The sequence below is a fragment of the Adelges cooleyi genome, unplaced genomic scaffold, assembly GCF_023614345.1.
Source record: "Adelges cooleyi isolate 19-005CV unplaced genomic scaffold, UGA_ACOO_1.1 ACOO_flye_CR_arks_rails_tigmint_CR_PRNA_9, whole genome shotgun sequence".
Lineage (NCBI taxonomy): Eukaryota > Metazoa > Arthropoda > Insecta > Hemiptera > Adelgidae > Adelges > Adelges cooleyi.
Genome location: NW_026096579.1, coordinates 3,399,029 through 3,426,922, shown reverse-complemented (window position 1 = coordinate 3,426,922; position 27,894 = coordinate 3,399,029). Strand labels below are relative to the sequence as shown.

Below are 27,894 nucleotides of genomic sequence, written 5' to 3'. Positions count from 1 at the left end.
TACCATTGCAGAGTATTATTATTATTATGAATGATGATAATTGGCGTAACAAGTACCAATTTATGGATGTAAACAGCACACTGGAGTGGTATTCGGTTGCCGGCGACTTACTATAAATTATGTATAACCGACAGATCGATACCTAACTGTATATAATAATATAAATTATACAATACTACTTGTGATGATTATTATTTACAATAGTTATTGCGTTCGATGATGTTATTCGTACTGCTGGGCAGACGGTTCTTATTTAAATTTGTTTTTATGGCGCTGTATAGTTTTAATGACAAAAATATTTTTGCCGACAAGTGAATGTAGGATTCAAAGGATTGTTTACATTAACAACGAATTCCGACTCGATGATATTATCGCCAAACCTTATAGATTTTTTACCCGTGTAAACGCCAAATTAATGGAAAAAATCGGGCACATTATTGGTTGTTTTGGCCCCATCATTTATTTTGATTTGAGTACTTCTTTAATGTAACGTTTGTCCGGATTATCTATTGCTTTATTCCGTTTACCGTACTATTAAAAACTTTATCTTGCCGAAAGCCGTTATCTGCCCGCACCAGATAATGTTTAATTACCTGTTTTATTCGCCCAGTAAACAATTCAAGTATGAACCGTCGGGTTGTGTACACACTTGAGCCGCTTATGCGCGTATGTTTTTTAAATGTGTCATACTGAATTTTACATGTTCACATGCCTATCTCCGTCACTAATATCCACACAAAGGTAAAAATACAATTTAGTTAATTATAATATATATAGAGAGAGAAAGAGAGGGGGGAGAGATATAGATGGATCAGTAATGATTTTGGGCCATGGTAGGTGACGCGATTCTATTGTATTATGCTCTATCATTGGAATAATATTTAAAAACGGTTTGAACCTAGTTTAGACAAGTGATGTAGCCGAAATACGACATTTCTAAAAGCAGCAACGTTTACATGAATTGATTCGGATTTAGGTTCCATAAGATAATGATTATTATGATAATACTATATCCGGTATATTCAGTAGCGTAAGCATTATTTTAGTCCGGCTTTAGCTTCGGTCATGGGAATGAATGCCGCGCCCCTCTTGCTTGCCCTGACAGCCTGTTACATTATATATACGAGTAGATGTATTTAAATGTCTACCGTTCCTAATCCTAATTTGTCAATTCAGAAAATTAGTTCATTCGGGTGTATAATTTATTTTATGAAAATTCATTTTAGCTTCACCGCTCAGAATATATTAACTTATATACTTTTTTGTTCCTTGAAGTTATGACGTACCATATAGACGTGTAAGTAAATCAATAGACAAAACTGCATCAATAAAAATGTAATACATTTAAAACGAAAACAATTTAGTCATTAAAATTGTATAATATCTTTATTAGTATAAATAATGAAATAAATATACTCTTTTATTACGTTAAATTTAACGTTTAGTAAAATAACGTACAAATTCTTGTTATAATAAAAAATAGTATGACTATTATTTGTTTCGGGTTTTTTTTACCTTTCAACTTTAATCTTTTACCTTCTGAATAATATAACATCCTCTAATACAGTATATTTTAAAGATATACAATTTAATTACACAACTAAATAATATGAAAGTACAATTTGACAATTTAAACTAAACATTATCATTTATCATGATCATGATCATTCCAAAATCGAAGGTGATACGTATTTACTTTCAATTACATAGTTGTTGTAAATGTTTTAATATCCATTAGTTAACGAAAACAAAATTGCACGTTGTTGTTAAGCTTCTGATAGTTATTTATTAATTAATCGGCCATCTAGTATTTAAACAACTACTAATTGTATTTACGTTAAATAATGACATTTGTTTGTACATAAATTGTATTGTATAATTTGATTTTTTTTATAAATAAACAAAAAACATTCATATATTTATTTTATTATTCGTGTTACCTTATATCGCGGTAACGTACGATATACTTATGAGTTATGAATAATATTTTGTCTGAGTTTGGAAACGTTAACATTTCTCACGTTTCGTAACATTGTGAAAGAATAGTCGTCATCGCATTGCAATGGCATTGAGTTAAAGTTCTTAATGAGAGTTCGTCCAACGTCGTCTATGATCCAAGTTGATGTGTTGGAAAACTGTCGATTCTTTTTTTCTTCCATCTTAATTGCTGCAAACAGTATGAAAACCTTTATAGCGCACTACTCTATATAGTGTGCGCACTTCCGCTTCTCTCTTAACAATGTGTTTGCGCATTCGTTGTTTACCCGTTAAAACTTTATACCATCAAACCTCGCACATGATATCATTTTGCGTACCGCAAAAACTCTCTCATTTTCCGTCTGTCGCTTTTCTCTCTCACACTCTCTTCACGGTAGACAGACAGATAGAGAGGGGAAAAAAGAGCATCACGTGACGGTAATAATCATAACAATATAATATTAACGACGATGACGTTATGACGACGCTACGTGATTTTAAAGGTACTCAAGTTATGTGTGTGTGTGTGGAAAAATATTTTATGGATTCGATTTTTACGACACATTAATAAAAAATGACCGCCGCGGTCGTCTAAGTTCGTTTTGATGGTCGAGCGGTTATGATATGTTCGAAATAGCCAAAAGCGCCATTGTCACAATGTTTCCATAATATCTGTTCAGCTTCTATGCAAATCCGAAAAGGTGTTGGTATCACAATTTGTTGTTTTTTTATACCCGTAATAACTTTAGCTGCTATATTATATAACTAGGCCGATTTCTTCACGAATACAGCCTATAAAAATCGAGCACCATTCATAGGATGCGTCGTGATAGTGTCTGCATCCTGAGAGGATTAATTGCCGGCACTGAGCCGTTTGGTTGGGAAGGATAAACTAAAAACTATTGTGGTAAAGATACCACTATCTCGGTCTAGTCTTACGCCGCAAAATGGACTTTTTGAGATCAATGATTTAGGATTTCTATAGAGTCCATCTCTGTCCTTCAGGCCTCATACCGATTATGTTAATTGTACCCACCTACTGTTCAAATTTCCTTATACTTCTTTGGCCAGGTCTATGCGATGTTAAACAATTTTAATATTGACATTCAGTAAAAATTTATATGATTTTAATACGTTGTTTGAACTTTTAATGAGGTTTAGTATTATAGAAATACGTAAATGTAACTAGGAAATAATAATACAATTTTGATGCGGAATGCCAATTAAAAATATAAATGAATAGCAGTAAAACATTTTTTAAGTGAATTTATCATGAGGCACGTGTATAAGGACCTTTTGTATTCGTTTTATATTGTTTTCCCTTAACTGCTATTTTTCTGGCCTTGATTCGTTGAAGAAAACAATGGTGGAGTTTCTGGTATATAACTTTAAAACTCATGCTAATTAAAACCACAGATATGTCGAGGGTTGTAGTAAACATGTCGACAATTCATAAGGGTTGTTGGAAAAGGTACTACACTGTTACAAAAAATAAAACAATTTATAAAAACTTTACTATAGTTGTGCGCAAATATTATATTTTATTATCGCTATAGTCAACTGCGTTGTTAACATTCCAATCGTTTTCAAATTCCGTTAAGAAAAAAATCTCCTGTTAAAATACTACTGTAAATACTGTAATAAAATACAACAGACACCGTAGATTAAAAATATTGAGGAGTTTAAATTATCTAGATTCCGAACGTTTTTTCGAAAAAATTAATTTGTTTAAACTTATGACAATACAATCCTCCTCTAATACTTGGTAAAAAGCGATATATTTTTTTTATTTGTAGTCAAACTTCACATTATGTTATGTGCAAACATGGTATGACATTACACGTATGACATGAACAAGTAACATGTCAATAAGTATATAATATACAATTGAAGATTCAGCATGATTTTTCTCCATCTCTATACTGTTCAGTACCGGCGACCGTGTACAATATGTAAGTGTCGACTTATCACTTCTCATGCCTTAACGAACATTCATTGTTCGTGTTTGGCATACGGGGAAAAACTATGTGTTGGTAACGCCAATCAACATCTGATTCATTTACCACGCGTAACACGTGTGTTCATTGCAAACCCATCGTAGTTAACTCAGTTACACGCGACTTGTTCACTGTACTTTCACTCACATTATATTAAATGCCAACTTTAAATATGACCAGCATGTATGTATATAGACATATTTCCCCGAGAACACGACGCGACATATTGATCATGTGATAATTTCAAGAATGGTGCTGAAAGTTGTCCCTAGTATTTTGCTGTCGAGAAAGCGATTATTATTGTGCCAATTTATTTCCAATTTACTTTGTACACTATCTATGTACTACAGTGCTCACGCGTAAAATTACTAAACATGTAAGTCATCATCGCGTTTTTATAATTATTCTATTGTTGTATTATGTGTGTTACGCAGGGATTGACGGGTTTTATAGTTCTTCGTGTTTTAATTATCAGATTTTTTTTGTAGTTATGAAATATACTCAAGTTATGAAAAATATGATTTTAAAATAATAGTTTATCTCACACTACACATAAAAAATATTTATACTTTTAAAACATATCAATAATTGTATTGAAATGTTTATGAACTTTGTTTATGACCGAAAAATAAGCTTAAAACATTCCCACCTTATTAGCGAATCATTAATTTAATATATTCCTGTCTGAATTATTCTATCTGATTCTTGTAGTGTAAGACGCACACAGCCGTTTTTAATTAATTGTTAATAAATGCGTATTATGAAAAAAAAAATACAAATAATTGTTATTTTAAACTTTTATTTTATTTCTGATTACATACTGACTGCTGTAAGCATAAAGTATACATATATGAATGCACAACGAAAATAACACTGCCAACATTATTTTGATCCAAATTAGGTGTTATTTGTTGCGAAAGTTGTTAAAAAGTTTTCCAACGGTGAATCTAATTTGAGTTTAACAACAACGTGGTTCTCGCCAAAAACCTTCTTGTAAACTTAGGTCTAGACGATATCGTTGCCATATTAATCCTTCCGAAAATCTTTATTTTACTTTTACGGATTTCTTCAGGCTGCAACTATAATAAGTTAATACGATTCTGTTACAGTTTGCAGCGTGCGTGACTGCAAAATGTTGCTTGAAAGCATTTTGAACTTACCTACGCATTTGATGTACGAAAGTGGATGGGACTTTATAAAAGTATCTCGAGTCAATTTATATTTATATTGTTAATATTATAACATTTTTTGCATTTAATCTTACTCGCCATTTTCCGTTTGTTTTGTTAAGTATTTAAAAAATATTAAATATGGGGATTTCTATCACTGTAAATTCATGTTATATTTAGATCTATATGTCTAACTAAATCTTAAACTTCTTACTGCGTTCAACATGAAGTATAATATGTTTAGATTTGCTATATTATTGTATAGTAAGTAATAATCATATACAACGCATTCGGTTCGTTAAACCACTCTTGACTGACGTTTATAATATGGCAAGTACCCTCATCAAAATGGATTGTACTCGTGTACCTGATAATTTATTACTTAATGTACGTGTGAGGTAATATCGATTACTCTAGTATTAATAGACGTACAAGTTGATTGGCATAACGAGGGAAACTTTTATCTATATTGAGCGGGTTCCAGCATGACTCGTGCGTTAAATTAAATTGTCATTTTGTTACATTTTTTGTTGCAAAAATTAATTTATACTCCAAACTGCCAAATATTTTTAAGGATAAGTTTTGAGGATAAGTTCTGCTGTATAATTTTATAAAAATCACTTGTAACCAGTGATGGACAAAATGGATTACAATCCGTAATCGATTACAGAGGGATTACGGATTAATCGTAACCCACGATTAATAAAAAAAATTGCATTACATTTATTCCAGTGATCCTAATTATTTGGATTAAGGATAATATTTAATTTATTAACTCCTAGTTAACGGATTACGGATTGCATTGGTATTAATCTAGGATAATAAACATTGGATTACATTTCTATCAGTAATTCCTAGTTAACGGATTATGGATTGCATTATTAATCCAGTAATCCCTAGTTTACGGATTCATTATTAATTCAGGATTAATAGAAATAGGTAGGGGAAACAACAGAAAAAGTTTTCCTGTTTTTCTTATTTGTAATCCAATTGACCTATTAGAATAATAGATATTTGTAATTCATTAATCCATCATATTGGAAAAGTGGATTAATACAAATATAGTCCAATAATCCGGGATTAATGAATTACTTGTAATTCATGATGGATTTATTGTAATCCGTATTGGATTATTTGTAATCCATTAGTCCGACGTATTGGAATAACGGATTATTCTTAATTCAAGTAATCCTAGATTAATTGTCATAACTGTCATCACTTCATTATATTGAAACACAATGCACACTATCACAAACAACAGCTTATTCGATTGTAGATATTTAACTACAAGTGTACGTTTCAAACTTAATTATAAACACAACATTTTTATATTTTAAAAATAGAATATTTGGTCGATGGCAAAAGTTTTATTTTTAAATGTGAGCATTAAAATCTATTTAGAAGAAAATCTTGATTACGTTTTCTACTAATACTTGAAACAAGTTCGTGTAGGAAATTATAAAATACAAATATCCTAAGCAGTTAGGATGCATGTTTTCAAGTAATTGAGTAGTTCGATTTTTTATCCTGACTTATGAACACAATTAAGATATCAATTATAATTTTATTTATGGATAAATAATATCTGCTAAAACCGATGAGTTCCCTCAAAACCTGATTACGTAAGTTTTCATCTCCTATCTCCTAAGTCATCTTTTTGCAAAAATTGAGACTTCCCCGTCCTCAATGGAACTTGTTTATTGGCCTTCTTTTAAAATGTATACATTCAAAGTTAATTTATCACATAATTCGATTTTGTTACAGTTGGTTGGTGGCGAGTTCGACATGGAATTGAATTTTATCATTCAAGACGCTCAAAACATAAGACACATGCTAGAGTTGCTGGACCATTGTCCTCCAAATTTACAGGTAAGCTTGCTACTACTATGAGGCTACATCTACTTTGCACATATTTATCTATGACAACTCATTTACGCACAAAATAATGAATAATAGACAACACATTTGCAAGTAAATATCATTGTTTGTAATAATTTACAGGTGAACCTTACACTAACATATTAATTAAAATAATTGACTGATTTAAAACTTTCAAAAACGATACACATTAAATTCATACAATATTTGTATTTGCCTGTTAAAAGACTTTTGTTTGAAAATGGTGTTTTTAAAAAAATAAATGTATATTAACACATTAAAAAAAATTGCGAAACAAAGCTTTAGATTCATTTAAAATTCACATATTTTACAGTTATCGTGGTTTAAATTAGTTTTGTAACTTTGGTTAGTGAATCAATATTTCCGATTATCTCGTTTTATGATATTTCTAAATTCGTGATATTTTAAATTATTTTTAATCGCACTAATTTTTTCTCTTATTATCGTTACTTATTACAACCGCTAAGTACATTATCGTCGTGCTAATCGGACGTTGTCATCCAACTAAACTCAGGTAATAGATGTGTACGCAAATGAGTCGATTATGTGGGGAAAAAAGGTCTAACCCACGCAAACGAGTCGTTATATATATACAGTGCACACAATATGCATGCCCCTAAAATGTCAGGTAGCTAAAATATAAACACGAATTGCCTGCAGAACAGCAGGTAATTTAGTATTTTACATAAATTGTGCCTAAAACTCAAATATGGCCGTGTTCGCCAAAAAAAAATAAAAAACAAAATCACAGTCGACGAAATCTTATAAGAAGCTGTCACGGATTTAAATGAATTATTTAAGAATTAATTCTCAGACAAAATAAATAAACTCGTGTACGAGGTTTTTTCCAATTGTTATTGTTGTATTGTGATGGAAAATGTATAAACATGAATAATACTTGTTTGATAATGTACATAAAAGTTTTAATAGTTAAGTCACAATCAATATTAAATTTAGTATGTATAAATATATTCTGTAAAAAAATATCAGTTTATTTAACTGAATAACATTATTCAGATTGAATAAAGACAAAGACTTTCCAAAAGATAAATATTTTATTATTCTACTGAGTGACAATTTGTAAGAGTAGTATCAAATTATAATTGGGTAAACTCATACTTGATTAGGTGCACAATGATCGTATTTACAATGAAAAGCTGCAAAAAATAAGTTAGTTACTTAAAAAAAAATAGTTTTTAAATTATACTTTATCCAGATTTTATGTTGTCATCTTCCACGAAAACTTACCAGTTTGGAAGCAAAAATAAGTCGCATCAAAGTCTTTGGAAATTTGATATGCGTGATGAAAGAAGAATTTAGCTAGCTTGCGTTGTGTTGTCTTAAAGTAATTGTATTTTACGTTTACGGCGTAAAAATAAAAGACGACTTACTTATTGTTTTCTGTGAGGTGTATTTCTATGCTAGACGAGTAATAATTCTATATTAGAGAATAGTCTTAATAAGAAAATGTCAAACGTGCCGATTCCTTGATTAACAAGTATATAATGAAATCCATATCGACCGGAATTCTTGTGGTATTTATTGTTTTTATGTTACCCACATCGTATCCGCATGCTAGCCGATGATAAAATATGTGCATCGTAACTGACAGTGTTTGTAATTATTGTTGTGTGATATGAACTGACTGTTTCAAAAACAATACCCAATAATGTTAATTCGCGTGGTAAGCCAACTGAGTTGTTACCTTTAAAGTATCTATAAAAATGTAATATACAAAAATAATAATAATTATTATTCAAATTGATAGATAATCACTAATCGTGGGGGAGGGGAGGGAATGGAAATAATTTTCCAGACTATATTTTTTGACTCGACGCGACGTCATCAACAGTGGTGGTTTATCTTTTATCGAATACCATTACCATATGTGTACAATTCGAATGGAAAATACAATTATCATGAAATCGCCGCACCACTTGTGTATCTTTGCACTCAAACAAACCACCTTAGATGCGTATTAATATTTGATGAGTTCCTCGCGAAACAATTATCTCCTGGCTGCAGCCGTAGTTTTTGTTCGCTACACATTGAATGATTTTCGGCTAGTCGTTAGTGTTCACATCACGCGGTTTTCCTTATTGTTGGACTTCATCTTTTTCAGGTATGCCACTATTCCTTGTAATATTCTCACCTATACAATTGTTTATATATATGTACATTAGTACATTAGTTTCATGTAACATTGAATACTGCAAGGTACTCTTACATTATACTTTCATTACTATGGTAGTATCATATAATATAATATTGCTTCCTATAATATTATGCTCACACTTACGCCTACTTCTTAATGAATACTCACAAAGTATTCAGCCGCACAGCAATCGTTTGTACTTTGTAGTCCACTTTTATAATTTCTAATCTACCTATATTGTTTATTTATCCGAAATCGAATTTCCGTTATACTACGTCGTAGGTTGGTAAAACAATAATTTGGAAATTTAAAATTATAATAAATATTTATTTAGGACCAGATTCGGTTATTGTAAATTAATTATTGAAAAATATGCGATAGCATTTTCGTTTGTAGAAATAATCAATAACTTTTCATTTTGATCGGATTATATATTTTAACAGTTTACAAAATGTAGTTCAAATTGAAAACAAATTTTATATATTTATATTTATGTAGCGATTGGATAGATGGATGATTAAAATAATTAACAAAAATATATATATTTTTTTGTGTCAGTTCGGTCGACAAGGACGCATGGCATGTCTGCCATGCATATCGGGGGTTAATGGTATGGGTCGCCGCTAAATAAATCCCGGGTGGTCACCCATCCGGGATCAAGCAGCAACGGACACAGCTTAACCTCAAGTGTCACGCGGCAGCTGAGGTGTCCACATCGCCCCGAATTTAAAAATATAATCAAATTGAATGAAAATAACACAATTACGATAAAAACGTTTGTGCAAAAAGGTCAATGTAGAAAATGTTTGAATTTCTCTTTAAATTTTACGACCTAAACAATTTAACAGCTAATCAGAAAAGTAGTAGCCAAACTTTCACATATAACTAAGTAATGTATATTAAGTAATGCATTATATGTACGTACGTGTGCTCGTAAAACCTTAAGCGTTTAACAGGGGTTATAAACTATAAGTGTAGACAAAAGAAAAACAAATTATCCAAGATTCCGTAAATAAGTCATTATACGGCGTTTCTCTGTTTTATAATATCGCCATATATGGTCCAACGTGTTTTAATTAAATTAAATATTCTGACTGTGGTGGTAATGGTTCGGTTGAATGTTTTGAAAGACGGTTTAAATTAATTAAACTTTGACTTTGCGATTTCTTGTAATTTTAGTTTTGTTTTGAGATTAAACTTTATGAATTGTGTAAACTTGTAGTCTATATAATATGAACGTCATCGCATATTATACTGCAATTTCTGCAAACTCTTGAGGAATTTCGCTTGGGCCTTTGTGCTATGTGCGAAATGTATTTTCATGACCCAAACGTCGTGCAGTGGCCAAGTAAAAAATGAAAACAATAAAAAAAAATTACTCATATTTATGCGTGAGACTATACTGAATTGAATCGTGGTCCTACTAGGGGGACTAAGATAAAACCGTATTGTCAGTAACTTGTATTTTTTTTTATTATTATTATTTTGATAATTTTTCCAAAAATATTTTCTCTCAACTTTTATTTTGTTGCCGCTAATGAATTCATCGCGACCGTGATTATTTCGTGTAGAATAATAGTGGGTACGTGTTAAACGTTTTTGACGCGTAAAAAGGATTTATATTTTTCCTCTCCGCGTTTAGAATGCGACCACCGCTGAGAGATATAAAACATTTCTAGTCTTCACTGGTTTACCCGACCGTTCTCATTTCGCCCTGGCCGTTCCGCCGTCCTACCCTTAAAGGTTTTTCACGAAGCTAAAATATCTGTTATTTTGTCTGCTACAATTTATTGCGTTCCACTCCCACCGCGAGTAATTTATTTCACTTTATGCCAGCGGTACACACGTATTAGTACCAGGCTATAAACAGGCGGCCAGCCGGTTAACAAGTGCACGGCTCCAAGATTGAGTTGGTTTGTTTGTTCATTGTATTTTTGTTCCTCTTGAAAATCTCCACGATATTACACTCGTGCTAGTTAAGCGTCAATAAGACTAATTAAAATTTTTTATACTATAGTCACGTTCTACTACACTTGTACAAATGGTCTTCATAATAAAATCCAAATGTTAACGACCATTGTTGTTAAATCTCATTGAGTTACGCTAATAAGTATAAGACACGCGAACACATGTGCAATGTATTTATTTTTTTAGCAGTAAAAGTACCTAATCTTATTTTATTCGTTTTCGCTTATTAGCTTAGCTTAGCTGAACAATAGCTAAAACAAAAACAAGTTGGTTACTTTCTTTATGAATTATTCTTTTATAAACTAAACAAATTCACGTAGATTGGACACCATAATTATACTGAGAATACTGTTGAACTGTTGAACGCAGTAGCCGATGTTTGGTATAAAATTGAGATAAAAGTTTTGTTTTAATTTAGTAACACTTTTTTCAAGATTGGATAATGTCCGTAAGTAGCCAAGGCCTTGTTTCGTAATTTTGTAATCAAGCTGCTCACCCTGTTAAACGATAAAAAAAAGATTTTGCTGCGTTTTTGTTTTTATTAATAAAAGCGGCAGACACTATATTAATTTAACTTTTTTTTCAGACAAAAAAAAAAAAAGCAAAAAAGAGAACAGTTTTTAAATAAGACAAACTTAATTACTCTCTACTTTCTAAATCTGCACTTTGATAAAGTACGTCTTGGCCGATAAAACTTTGTTACTGTTTGGAAAAAAAAAATGTAGGTACCCTATATGAAAGATAAAAGTTTATTTTTTACATCGTCACCATCGACTGTCTTAGTTTTACGTCTGGCGGCAGTTTTCCTCATTATCGCAGAATACTCAGATCAATAATTCCATGCTTTCGATAACACCAGATTTGTTTTACATTTCTAAATTTTAATTTGTTTAATCATTTTGATTAATTAAAAAATAATCATTCTAAACTTACGTTTTTTACGTTGGAGTTTGGTAAAGTTTGTACTTTTTGATGAAAAAAAAAATAAGCGCATTTTACAGACTACTTTAGTAGAGAATTATCTGAATCCTTAGTAACACTACGAAGGTAGGTATAGGCGGTGTTGTCTTTGATGCCATAAAACTACGGTCATTTAAGTGACAACATAGTCGTCTAAACATGTTTTATAAATAAAAATGTAGAAAGTCAGTGTTTTATCTAAATAATAATTGCATTTTTAAATTATAAATAAGCTCTTGTAATTGTTTAATAATAATTGTTGTTACGGCATTTTTGAAATTGTCAAAATAATTTTTACATCGCATGTTTTTGACGAGAAATCAAAAATATAATTTTTTCAAACACAAGTGTTTCAATATTTAATCTTCAAACATTAACAATTATAAACATTTTGACAATATTGGTAAGTATTTTATAATTATTTAAGTGCTGTGTGAGATGATATACTTATATAATACATTTATCGTTTAGTCGGTTCGACCATGGACGTTATTTTTCAATCGGTTTCGCGCTCAATACCGTCGTCGAAATCGTTTTACAATCCTAAAATAGTTTATTGGATAACGTTTCATAGTCACATGGAGTTTTCGCAATAAAATTTATCTTATCCGTTGAACAATTCAATCGTCTTTTACGTATATCCGCCGTGTATCCCAATGGTCATGCATATCAATATCGTTTTACGACTCAGAGGAACAAATCCAAAACCTTAAGGGCAGTGTCGTATGACATAAGTGTTTCATATATCTATGCGCGAAATAAAAACGGATAGCCCGAAATAAATGCCACGGTTACTCGATTTAGATGACCCTTATTATGTACTTGGTAGTTTTCATTGCGTTATGATTTATCAACTATTTCTATAAGTAAAATTGACAGAAAGAATTTTTAAATTTTAACACCACCCGTATTTTGGCCGTCGAGAACAAAGTTTTTCGAGTTGTACTTGTTCGTGGTAGAACTACAAAATGTTCACGGTACACAGAGAAAAACTTTACCTGTAGCGTTTTTTTTTTAAAGCACAATCAACAATTATTTATTCGTAAAGAGTATTATTATTTAATTTTTAATTTTAAAAGCGCTACGATGTAGATAATGTTCTCTTTTATGTATTGTAAACATTTGCTTATTGGTAAATCTATTGTGATAGAAAAAAAAATTGTAATTTTTCCAACAGAAATGACTGTGATAGTCAGATAAAAAAAATTAACAACCAAAAAGAATCTTCATAATTTTATTAATAATTAATAAATAACTAAACTTTACAATTAAGCTCTAAATTAAGATTTTTCGAAAAAATGCCTATATTTTACTTCTACTTTACTTTAATGGGTTGTGCGACGCCTTCGGTAATATTTAAAGAAAACGTGATTTTAATAAATTTCAACAATGTCAGTTTATTTTTACGTTAATTTGTATAAACATATATAAGGTATTAGTTTTAATTAATGTATTTTTTTCTATGAGTAAAACCCATTTTGGTGGTAAAAAAATGCCTTTCGATGTAACCAAATTGTGAGATCCTGACTGGTCCAATTTTAATTTTGAAAATGAAAATAATTTGTTGGCTTCTTTCCTGGGTTATATTGGAAACCAAATTTTATTTAGATTCAATTATTCCTAATTAATTAAATAAGTTAAATTTGAAAACTTTTCAATATTAAAACGCAATTTTTTTACATTAAAAAGCAAGAAATCAATTTTTTAACATAACTTAGTAAAGTATCAAATAAACTCGCATACCTTTACAAAATATAAATAGGACCATCCTACACAACAACATTTTGTCAGGTTTTTTGGTACTAATAAACGTCTAAAATCAGACTGCTTTAAATACAATAGATTAAGGGAATTGAACCTTAATGTAGTTTTTTCTCGTGTCTAGTGATCGGCATCACTCTGTCCGTCTGTTGTTCATGTTTATTTATACGCCTTTCGTTGTTAAAAATATCATACCGAAGTTATACATTGTAGAATAATACTATATTTTTTTCGTTAAAACTTGAACACCTACACAAAGCTACAACAAGTTGAATATATATTCAACACAATCAGTAGGATGGCTTTCGAACAATGTCGTTGGATAAATATTGTTGACGCGTATTTATATTTTTATTGTCTTGGGGGGGGGAGGGGGGTTATGAAAACACAATGTACAATTGTACTTGGGAATTCCAGTTGTGATTCGACGAACGGTTTAATTAAAATTTGTGCTATTTCTTTTGCGCCAAGCGCAAATATGATGACGTGGGCGTATGATTTTGTTAGAATTAAATGCGGAAAAGCTGTTTTCGTGGAACGTGTATTTTTGGCGGATTGAGTTCTTGACATTTTTCGTCCGGAACGATCCTTCGAAAACGGTGTAAAACGAAAATAAAGGGCCGCCTTCTCTCGCCTTCGCCGCCACCGGCACTGGCTCAATGGATAGGGTTAAAAATTGTCGGTTCTCCGGTGGAGTGGTAGACCCGTAAGTGGGTGCTCGAGTAGAGACGGCTGAGGGATTTTACCCCGACAAAACCGGTGGACCGGAATGACCGGATACTACTTTCCTGACTTGAAGTTTACCGTTTTCTCCGTTTCTTTCGCGTCTGTATCCGGTATCACACATATTTATGTTCATTTCCCCGCGTCTCCCCAAGCAGTAATAAACATTGTGTACACACCCATCGATTTATCGAAACCTCTCGTAAAGTTGCCTGTACACCGCTGGTCTATATGTACACGCACTCGCACGCCTACGTACCATTACTTATGGTACGTGTTCGTTGCGCTGGGTCCTCTCGGAAACGTCGCCGAAACTTACTTACATTTGCATAAGTTTAAAACTGCAGTAGAAAACTTTTGTCTTCTATTTTGGACGGAGAATTTATAAAATACCGATACGTATCGGCTTTTTTTTTTTTTTTTGACGTTTACAAAGAGAATAATATTAGCACTCGAGTAGGCTTTTGCTGCTGCTCGAGATTCCAGTAACACCATATAATATGTTCTGTCTAAACGTAAGGTTTCAAAACCTATGCACTTAGCTCAATTCGTTTTTCAACGAATGATAAATAAACATCTATTGAGCATATTGTGTGTATATCTTTTTTTGTAAATATCGTTCTCGTTTATTGAAAATTCCAACCTCTGGGTTTCTATTATAATATTTTGTTTTTCCGCCAGAGGCATCAGTATTTCCGAAAATAGTTTTACACGAATAGCGTATGGTATAATATAATACACCATGTTTATGGGTAGCCGTAAGTTATTTTAAAAATTATTTTCACATCGATCACATCCGTGTTCCCTTGGGTTATTTATTATTTACAAATGTAATATGTTCCAACTTCATTACTAAAAAGTACTATAAAAGCTCATAATTTGTTTTAAAATAATTATTATACCATAATAACGTAGATTTGTTTGTAGGATTAAAATTAACTTTACTCATTTCCCTATAGCCTAGGGTGGTATCATTGAAAGTTTAACTACAAAGAGATAAATTCATTATTAATTAATATTATCCATTTAATTTTACTGTTAAATTTAATTTAACTTTATTGTTCTTATATTTAATATTAAAAAAGAAAATAGTATTATTTTGTCCTCATATCCAACCGTGTCCAATGTTGCTTAATTCTAGACGATACAACAAGTTAAATATTTCCAATCAATTAATCTCCTAATGTACAAAGGCAAATTATTTTGTTTAGTAATTAAATAATTTTGTTAGTTCCTCTCTCTCTCTCTCACACTCTCTATCTTATTCAGCGTTCAGGCTAACTAACTTATTTTTGCATAATTTTTTATTTCTTGGATTTAAAACATTGAATAAAGTAAAACAGTCAGTCAGTTTTTTTTGTTCAGAAATGAATTCAGAAAATGATTAAATACTCGAATGATTAATTTTCATATTTTTTTGATAACAAGAAATCATTATAATATAAGTAAATACCTAACTTGGTTGTTTCAGCGACAACTAAATTATGTGCTGTTATGTCAGACGACAATACCAACAACCAAATAAAATATTCTAACCAAGTTTCTAGCGCTTCCGCCGCATCAACCTTTACGCTTATATCCGTTAGTATCTTGTAGAAACTCCTTCGTTAGACGTGTTATGTTTTGATAATATGAAATGGTCAATAGAACGTTAATATTCATAAAACATGTCATCTGCCTTTTTTTCCATTTCATGATCACTCCTAGTTTTTTAAACAATGAAATAAAAAAAATGCTAATGCTAAATAAGAATCTCTGGAACTATTTTCCTTAGAGCCTTATTTTCTTCTTCTGGTGTCACTAGAGTGTGCGTGTGAGTGATGAACTATGTCAATCCTCACCTATTTTTGAGACTAACATAATGTTTTTCTCTCTGGGGTTTCCATTCCATTGCTGTTCTTATGGTTTAATACTCTCTCTTCATGATATATCCATGTTTCTAGTTTAGTTTACAGCAATCGAAAACTAATTAATTAAATTCTTGTTTGACAATTTTAATTTGTTATGTGTTATATAATTTCAATTTCATTATTTTTAAACAAAATTCCGAACGAATAACTTATTATTAATATCCAAAAGTGTTTTCTTTGATATACGACCCGTACAAAGAAAGGTTATGTATCAAGCGTATATAATATAATACGCAATAATGTATCATTATTTTTTTGATTTGTCAATGGCTAATTCATTTTCTCTTCAACCATCGTTGAGAACAAAACAAATTTTTCGTACATATGTTTTGACAGTAAAAATAATCTAGGGCAGGTCGTTCTATCGAGACATTAAGCTGAATCTGTATACGATGGTACGCCATCAATAATAAGAGAACATATTATAGCGACAACGGTGCTAACCAGCGTATAATATAAGCATATCATGCGGTTTGGGGGCAATCACGATAAATATACGACCCCAGGAGACCTCGCCGCCTCTGTGTACACTATAAAAGCGTTATTATCTATCGAAACACGGAGGACGGCAGAGTTATTTATTATTGCGGGTGTCGCCTTATGTTGCGGTGGAATTGTCGGCTCCTGTGGTACACAATGTCGTGATATTGTTAGGCTCCCAGATGAGACTTAGTGGTGTAATATTGTACAATATACGGCATCCACCACGTGATATTAGCGCGCAGACTGTCTACCGTAGTCGATGTAGGGGCAAAATGCTAACATGTATATTATTATCATTCACAGTTCATTTACTGCGACGGATGAGACGGTTTGTTGTTATTTTTTGTCGGTAGCCGGTCTTTTAAATACTCCAGTAGGCAATTATTCTTCGGTCAGCGGCATTGCTGTCTATAGATTAGATCGCGTCCAACTGAACCGATAGTAGTAGTAGCCCTGTTAGTAGCTTGCGGAATTTATCTGAAATCAAATATCTTTCAGTCGCGATTGGGAATCGAACCAATATGCGGTTTAAGGTTATTCGAGTTTCTCCAAACCGCTTCAACGCCGATTTAATTTGAACAAATGTCTGATAGATTGTCAGTACAACTATATATGATTGGCTACACCAATTAGGAGCAATTAAGCCGACATGTTAATCTGACTGCGCACGCCTTACACAGTTAAAAGATAGCAGAGAACTGTACAATTCGCACATATTTATTTATGTCCCTAGAATATTCTAGAATGAAAATATATTGTTCAATATTCAATCAACACACGATTTACGTAAGCTCTTTGGATTGGTTAATACAAATCACGATATTATATTATTATGTTTTGACCACAAAAAAGAAAATGTTCACTACGTCTTGTCTAATATTCTGAGTACATTACAATTTACAATACAACGGAATTGTTGTACCTAATTTCAACATACATTACATTATTGCGTCCGTAGTAATACTAACTAAGATGTTTTACAAATGGATTACGAGTGATTTCAATGCTGTGGCCTTCATATGGAGAGGAGTGTGGGGTTGATGATGGTCTCGTGTATAATATGAACAGAGGAGCGTAGACACGACGGTTAATTGATGACGAATACGATAATTAATTACGCGTAGACCTGTCACTCGAACGAAAAACCTGTTTAATCCTTTAACTTTGTACGAGTTTAAAATGCGGCCGTGCGAAAAACAAATGCAGATTGGTGTCGACTACAATGGCCTGCGGTTGTATTTGTTCCCGGTTTTCAATCCGGAGTGTAATCAGCTCCGTGTGCCGTGGGAACGATCTGCGTACACCATCTGCCGCCGCGTTGCCGGTTGCTGTCCAGTCGCCCGGAAAAACGGTTAACTCAAACTAAAAGCTTTATCTCGGACCGCCGCGTTTCCCGGTATTCAGATTTTCCACCATGATGACAATTTAAACGCAGTTGTCACGTTTGTTTGCGCATAGGCGGTTTTCTAGGTTCTAGCAACACTCCCAGATGTCATGCAAATATAATATAACTACAATATGTTGTATCTTCTTTCGATTGGTTTGACTATTATTAAAAAAAAAAATTATATGGTGATCGTATTCAAATACAAACAAGCGTATTGCGAAGCCGTCCGCCTCTTGTCTTTTTATTCGGGATAACGGTCTAAAACGCAATGTTGGGAAATTGTAATCCGATAATCTGTTTCATGCTGACTGACAATTTATATTTTTATATCTATAGTAAACGTTTAGTAGTAAACTATACAGAAGTAGACTCATAGTCCAAGAATAAAACTTTAAAATTTACTCCGTGCTAGAAAAAATTCCCATAGTTTTGATATTTGGCACAACTGTTCACCTTAGGGTACTTATTAACATACTAAAACTCGTGACCGCTCAAGCGTACGCTCGCTCTACTCCAGTCTATTACAAAGTTAGTGACTACAGGGAACGTGTTAACACCAAAATCAAGACCTTTCGGTGCTTCATTTTTATGTATTTGTAACCTATCTAGGTGGCGCGGCGTCTCGGTTGAAATCCAAAATTCGTAAAATAACGACCACCCTAATATATATATATATATATATATATTGTATCAAGGCCTTAGGGCTGCTAAAAAAAAGAGTAATCATGATTACAATTCGATGATTACTAAACGATTAACGATTACAAATATAATCTTGGTTACTGATTTGTTTTTAATGATTAAATAAATATGAATTATTTTTTTTTGTAATCGGTTATGTAATTTAATCGTAAATTTATGAGTTATGACGTTTAATCGTAAAGTAATAATTTACGCCTAACAGTTATAAAAAGTATAGAAAAACAATTGTAGTGTTAGGACATGTTATGTTGTAACTATCCAAGTGAGCGTTGCCGTTTTTACTCATCCACGGACTAGCTCTTTCTCTCAAAAAACTAAGTTGTTATTAAATCTGAATAGTAGTTATGAGTTTATGACCACCTCAATAAATATGTCCGTTCGGTGTTAAAGGCTTTTCCTTTTACGCACAAATGGAATATGCAACCGCAGCTTAAACATGAAATTAAATTAAATATTTTGGTTTTAACGTATTTGACCATAATATTTGACTGTGGCTTATTTTATTTCTTGCACAAACAATTGATATACAATATAACGCTTGAACAATTGAAATTCATTCATAATTATTTAGTTCATAAAAGCTTTTAATAATATGACTACCTTTAACATACTTTGTAAACATTTACATACCATTTTATAAAAGTCTTTACGGACATAAAAAAATGCTCTGTTGTGTATTTATTAAACATAATTGTGTGGTTATAAATGGGGAATTATATATTACATACATTATTTTGGGTTTGTAATAGCACAGTAAATTTTATGTGATATTGTGAATTGATTTTATTACGGATAACTAACATTTTACATGTTTAATATTTTAAATATAAGTGTATAGCAAATTTAATTTCATTACAAACTTCGCTTATAATTTTACAACTCATTTTCGCTCAGCATATTTTCCTAACTTTTTTTTATTAATTTATTACGTTTGTATTAGTTTTCATTATAAATTAAACATCGGTGATTTGTTTTGATGTATTCGAAAGTAATTTTATTAAAAAAGACCGTTAGGTGAACTCCAGTCATTTGAAATATACCGAGCTCTTAAATTATACCGCAAACCTATTTAATCAGAGGCCACTTTTAAATCTTGTTCTCCAAAACAAATTGTTAGGCGTAAGGACCAATCTTATAAGGTGTTACACATAAATACCCTCTATAGGAATACTTTAGTGAATGCATATAATTTCATGTTGAATGGTTACTTTAATGAAAACTTAATGAGATTCTAAAAGCGTTTATTTGCGGTTTCAATGTATTCGTTTGATATACAAATTCATTGAACTCCTACTTACAAATTAATTTAAATGGTTTTGTTTTTTTTTCTTGTTATATTCCTTATAATTGAATGTTATTCTTTAACCAGAAATCGGTTATTTGCAAAAAATATTCTAATTTTCAAGAAAACTTATAACTGACAACTGCGCCATTTCAAAACCAATATTTCTGTGTTATAAAATTGTAAAATAAATAAATGTGGTACAAATGAATCGGTGTACGAATAAAACGGCTAAATATGAATCGTACAAGTACTTTTATATGTACGTGTAAAGTATGTAGAACTTTTTCCTAGGAAGTTACCAAGTGTTCAAAACATACTTGTTTTGAATTTTTATGTTCTACATGCAGTAAGGTTATTCGTTGGCATCTATTGGTTAGAGTAAAAAGTTTAGTCGAGCGTGTATCTGACAAAAATGGCAGTGGTTTATCTCGGGAAAAGTCAAATATAAATACGTGATGTAGATAAGGCGAAGTAGATAAATATTGCGTGTCTTTTATAACAAAGAGTTAATGGAGTCAATAATTTAAAACCCAAAAGAAATCAGATATCAATTTTTGGTCTTTTTTTTTCCTTCCCAATCGTTGGCACTTTGCTCAATAATCAATCACGCACTTTTCCTCTTACATTTTCCTCCACTCCTCTTACATGAGTGTATTTTTTTTTTTCGGTCTTGCGTCCTACTTATTTCTCTCGAAACGACGGCAGTGCCACGGCCGTACTAACATGAAAAATGTAGATTTGGCGAGTTTGTGTCAATTTTTGTCTGCAGTGTGCTTTTTCTAACGTGAATTTCCGTGCGATTCAATCAAATCAATCGATTTTACCCCATGAAGGTATTCGTCTTGTGTGTCGAATATTGTGGAACCTCCACCCCCCACAGTTGTTTGTGGTCGGAGATCTGTTGGAGGTAAACCAAAATGGTTTGGTACAGATGTGACAAGTACAATCAATCACGACCTCGTGCCAATATAATAGCCTAGAGTGGTAAACGGCTGAGTAGAATGGGAGAGACGGGTTTTGGAAGGATTGTCGGAAAAATCGAGACCCTCCTACTCTTTGTCACTTAAGAAAAAAAAAAAAATAAGAAGAAGATTCGGGTACCTGCCTCTCTTTTTTTGTTTACATCTTTTTTACAGTTCATCTAGCGTCGACAGCGGCTTTGACAGAGGATACAAAGAAAATTGATTTTACTGTCTTTGCCGGTTGACAGAAGAATATAACTCTTTATGCATTTTTTACCATTCAAGTTTATTGAGAATATAAATACAATTCGCTACGTTTTATATTTTTTTGCAACACCGACCACCGAAAATTTTATTACTCAAATAAAGTAACATATATATAGTTACCTGTAACATATATAAATTCTTAACCTTTTTTTTTTTTAATATTTCCAACAAATAATCCCGTTTATATTAACGGGATTGAATTCTTGAATATGTTTTTATTTTATTTTAATTTAACTTATAATTTTTTCCGTCCCTACGATATATCTGTCAAAAAGTATTGTATTATACAAAACTTTTATTTGCCACTACATTCATTGTACGAGCTGTACATTTCTTATATGTAATTCAAATTCAGCTATAGTAGGTACCGTGCTAAATGCGGTTCACTCCTTTTTAATATCACTTTACTTTGTTTTAATCACTTAACATTTGATCAGAAATCACTTATACGATAATTATGCAAAGTTTGCAGTGTATTGCTATTTAAACTAATACAAAGTTTATTCAAGTTTATGAAAATTAAAACAATATAAGACTACGTTTTGAAGCCGTTACCTTTGTTGTAATTTGGTTTTATGTAATAATTAACAATAACAAGTTGAAAATATAAGCATGTATGTTGTAGAACATACTACAAGCTCGTACTTTTTGTGGAACAAACTTTGATAACCTTAAAATGTTCAAACTAACTTAGCTGATGTTTTTCGGTTGTTCATAATTCGTAGAAATATTTGTTTCTGCTTCGTACTTTTTCAAAGTTGCAATTGATTTTTAGAAATAAAATTATTATTTAACCATTTTCATTATCGTTTAATCAAATTGATATTATATAAAATGCATTTAATTCACTTTCAGAGAATATTTTTTTCCCCATCGTTTCTTTTTTGCGTTGACTTAATTGTAGATTGCAAAACAATTAAAATCTGCGCTTTCGTTATGTATTAGATAAGAGTAATATAGAAGAGCCTTACTCTTTTTTACAGTGCTGCCAGATTAGATAAACCCAATTTTAATACAGTAACAATTGGTCAATAATCGTGGTGACACTACGTGTTGTGTTATTGTTTAATTTTACTAAAATAAGAATATATAATCTTAAGTCGCGCTTAATTTAGTTAATTACAAAAAGGAAGCACTTTTCGATCCCGAACGAGATGCAGTCAATAATATGAGAAACGGCTCCTCTACATTACTCTATGGTAGAGTGTCGTGTTGATAATACATAAACAGTAATGAAAAGTGTAGGGTTAGTAAAGAAGGATAGAAACGGGGAAATAAGCCTTGGCCAATACCGAGTGCTGCACGAGACGGGCATTCAATTTAAAAGGTCGCCCCGCCGTCGAGATGTTCACAAAACGTTTTCCGAAATACCCCGTCGAGTTCACATGCTTTCTATGGACGAGGTGTGGTGGTCAAGGGCGATAGAACTGACCGCTTAACGATTTGTTTTCCATTGCGGCCCCTCTCGTAAGTGCTGAAGTCTTTGGTTTTTTTTTTCACGTTTTTTAACACCGATTTTCCTCGAGTTACGTTTATCGTTTTTATTTCTTATCGACTTCTAGTTGTACACATCGATCACTATCAATTTTTGATCGAGCGTTAATTAAAAGTTTGATAGAAAAATGTACAAATACACCTGTAGTACATGTGATATAATTTGTATCAGGTATTACATACTTGTTCATGGACTACTATTCTTTAGTGCTCCATATATCAGTAACGCAAATAATTAAGAAAGATAAAATACCAGAAATGCTAACACCAGGTGGCGGGTGTATATGAAATACCATGCACACGTGGTAAGTCATATCTTGCAGCAGATACTATTGTGCAGATTATAAATATGGTTTATTCGTAAAACTTCAACGGAAAAACTAAAATGTTGTCAAGTATGTTTGAATTAATATTATTGATTAATTTTTTAAAACATTACTCAATATATTTTAGAGTGTTGCAGAATGGTTACCAATTCATTTTTTTCTGTACAGCTGGTACAAAATTTAAATATTGATGTGCCTAAAAAAGTGATGAAAATGTACATGTCGTTCAAAATTTAATTAATTTCATATCATTGGTTTGACATTCATTTTAAGTTTTTTTTTTTGTGGCGGAATATTTGTTTGCCAGTTTGGTTATATTTAATGAAATGTATGTAACAACAATACCTTTATAATAAAGGAAAAAATAATTATAATTTTAAAAAGGTTTATTTAATTGGCTATTTAATCAAGATGTTATCATTATTATTAACGTGTTTAATATAGATTAACTTTTTTTTAACATTGGTTATTTTAACCAAAGACTTATCATAGTTTATTGTGGAAATATATATAATATTTTGAAACATTAGTTAATTAATTAGTTATTAAAGACCTGAGACTGATTTTGCTTTCAATATTTGTGCAGTGTTTGTTCGCTTGTTTGAATGTCTATAAAATAAAAATTAGCCTTTTATATTTAGTGTAAGAACCATATTAGAAACTGATGCTTTGTTTATATTAAATATTGTTTAACAAACTTGATGAATTATTAATAAAGTTGTTGAGTAACTATTAATAATTATGAGTTGATATCAATATCGTAAGTTTATAAAGAGAGGACAAATAATTAACTGTGTAAATATTGTTGGAAACTTGAAACCGCTTACTTTACAAAAGTTTTTTGAAGTATTAAAAATATATTGTACTGTTAATACATACATTTTTATGAAATACTGATTTTTTAAATTTAGTATAATACTATGAAGAAAAAAGTGTGATTTTAAATATTTATAGGTTTCATACTGTATATATGTTTTATTTATTGTATTTGCTTTTGATGTTATTTTAATAACTAATTAAAATTATACTTTTCATTCAATTTCCTTCATATTAATAACCATTTTATAATATTTATGTTGACGTTAATATGCATGTTTTGGTTGATAAGTATTGTTTAATTTATTCACGAGCAAAGGCAAATTATAGTATGTAAAACGGATTACAATAATCATATGCCAGGTCCAGAGTGTATAAATTAGTTTTAGTACCTATAGTACTACATAAGATCCTGTTGGTGTTTAATCTGTAGTAGGTATATTTAATTATTATAGTTCTAGCCGATGGTTTAAGGAGGTTATTTGAATTCAATCCCATCGAGAACACAATGTTTACACCCCAAATAACTAAAATAATAATTACATACACATTTGTCTGGATTATTCAGTTTGTTCTCACGATGATATCATTAAATTTGATTATAGATATAACCACTTCCCCAGGATGGCAACTCCTGTCTCTAGTAGAGCAATAGTTGTGCAACCGACGCAACATATTGTAAAAAAAAAATTAAGATAAAAATATATATTTTTTAATTTGAATAATTGTTTTCTAATTCAAAAGAACAGCTTGCTTTATGTAAATAGAGATTGCTCTCACTAAGTACTTATTTGAAAATTTTAATAATTAATTTATAGTACATATACTTAACATTTTCGTTTTAACTCCATTCAAATATAACCAATGTAATTTTTTTTTTTTATAGTTTTGAAAAATGCAGTTAAGATGGTTGTCATTTAAACCGTTAAAAAGTTTCAAAACAAATGAGCTTACTATTGAAACTTATATTTATTCTATTTTTGGTCTTTCAAACATCAATTATTATATATTTTAAAAATAACGGAGGAGGAGTGGCCGAGTGAGTAAGGTGGCAGTGTGTTAGCGCTCACTGTCGCTGGTTCGACACTCGGTTAAGAGCCCTGCGTTTGCTGGACAAGCAATCGTCCCGTGAAAAGTAGCCGCCACCCCCTTCTCCGGCGACGGACTGACGACCCTTCCTGGATAGCGAATTCGTCAAGAAACCATCTCATGATGGCAGTATTGGGCCTTCATATCCCGTTAAGCTACGAAAAATATACTTAATCCAACTTAATCGTTTGTTTTCGAATTGCCTATATTTTCATTAAAATCAAGTTCGTTATTTAAACTTAATTCTTGCTTTTCGTTTAATATCAAAATATCAAATGGTTTGCTAAATTCCAAATAAATACATCAAAATATGTTTAATACCCAACATTATATCACAAGTATAATAATAGTATAATACGTCGTATTATTGAAATATTTAGTGTTAATTGTAAACTGTAAAAAGAAATTTGGGAATAAGTAGGCAATACATTCATCATTAAAGTTTTGCTACTTACAAAAACATGGAATATTTAGGCAAGCCCAAAGATAGCTTGGATCATCTTTAAAAGTGGATCATTTTTCATTTATATGTGATTTATGGTATTATAAATTTATATATTATTTTGCAGGAATGTATCTCTGTGATTCATTCAGGATTCAAAAACAATTCATTTAGATTACTCATTCAATTAGGGGAATTGATTAAACAAAATGGATGTCAAAGGCTATATTATTATACTCATCAGCTTACAAATTGAGCTGCGGTTTTCTGCGTGGGGTCTATAGCAATTTTCGATGCACTCTCTAGAATATAAATTAATAAGCCTACGTACTTAATAAATAATTATTCAGGTTAATCAAAATTAAATTTAAAACAACTACTTTCAACAAATACCAATTAATAATTAAAGTATCTTATAACATTTTAATCTAGTATCATAATATAACAACACTGATTTTGTTGATAAATTCATTATTATATAAACGTATAAATATATTCATTAGCCACTATAACTAACTAATTAATAAATAAATATCAAGTCACAATTAGTTCTATTTACTGGTTATTTTTTTACCAAACATTCTATTTGTGCGTCTGATTGGCAAATTATAATTTGCTAGTATTATTTTATTTAAATGGGTTTTCATCGGCTAATATGTTCACAAGGATACGCGTTATGTATTTTATTTATGGTATACTCTTATTTGAAGTCTTATATTGTTACTTTTAATTTTGATCTACTTGCAAAATTGTTTAAAATGGTATTACTATATACAATGGTATATATGTGAATTTAACGTAGTAACATTCAAATTATAGAGTAGAAATTTGTTTCAAAATTATTTAGCCGAGATCTTTGCGTCTCATGTTTCTGAAAAACGTTATTTTGAGGCAACGCAGAAGTTTCCGTAACGACAAATACATTTTTCCGGCATTAAAAGTTTTTTTTTAGCAGACTTGGTCTTTTATATTCCTACCACTGAACAAACCCGAAGACACGTACTTAGATTTTTATGATCATGATTATGTTTTTGCTGATATCAACCTTTTGGATTATCCCGCGATTCCATTTGTTCTGCTGTTCACGTTTCTCAATATTATATAGATTTATATACCGTCTGTCCCATAATTCTTCATTCGTCGAACGAAGCACATACACAATAGATAATGTTCCACAGCGGTGGTTCGCTTAACTCATTTTACTTTAGAAATGTTTGAATTGTGATATTTTAAATAGTAGTCGTGTACTCTTACGCTCCAGCTATGTTTATTAATAAATTATTATGTGACTGAAAAAAAAATCTATGACGCTATTTAAATGTTTACTGCTGAAATCATTTTTGACATAAAAATTTGTTAGAAGTGTTATGTCAAAATGTGACTAAGAGTAATTTTATCGTCGAGAAAAATCTCGTGGCCATCCGAAAGTCGAATCGTGACCCAGTCAACCAAAATTGATCATGTTTCTTATCATTCGACCACTTACGACCTGGGTTGGCTAATTTATTGTATAATATGATTAATGTTAAGCCATAATCAGTTATGGCAAATCCACTTGGCATAATTGATTATTATTTACTACCGTTTATTATGTATTTGTTGGTTGATTCATTCGGGCCTGTTCATATTACCGCATCCTCCAACTATTAACAATCTAAAGTATTAATTTAATTAATTAATTAATCAATTCTAGTTTTATTGTTAAGGTACATAAACTTTCTACTTGACCGAGTTTACTAAACTTTAGCTTATATTTTTACTAAAAAAGCCCAGGGTAATCCGGAATAATTTACCTGCTTTAATTTAATAACCGCTAGCGGTTTAAAAAAAAAAAAATGTCAAATATTTCTTCCCAGTTCGCATGCAGCTCTCATTTTTACGTGTATTTTTGAAGTCGCCGATACAATGTGTTTATTTTTTTTCCTCGTCGACTTTGTTTCGGCTACGGGTTGTTTACGACATCGTTAAGACAAAGTATTGCTTTTCCGACCGACGTCTCCCGTGCACCACACATAACCCATGATATACATTTTTGGTTCAACGCAACGCGTATGTGTGTTCGAAATATATATATTTTTGTCTAAAACATTCGTCGGTCTTCGGATATAGTGTCACTCTTTTG

At 31.3% G+C, this 27,894-nt stretch overlaps 1 protein-coding gene across 6 annotated transcripts in view; it reads left to right on the top strand.

Moving 5' to 3' along the window:
* LOC126846931 (neurobeachin) overlaps positions 1 to 27,894 on the top strand; it is a 157,219-nt gene that overhangs the window by 52,603 nt on the left and 76,722 nt on the right. For 5 of the 6 annotated variants that reach the window (XM_050586833.1, XM_050586830.1, XM_050586831.1 and 2 more), the window contains one exon: positions 6,908 to 7,012. In XM_050586833.1, the coding sequence (XP_050442790.1) occupies positions 6,908 to 7,012 (105 nt within the window). Of the gene's footprint in view, positions 1 to 626; positions 742 to 6,907; positions 7,013 to 27,894 lie in introns of those variants that run through there. The other variant, XM_050586834.1, reaches the window with a different exon arrangement.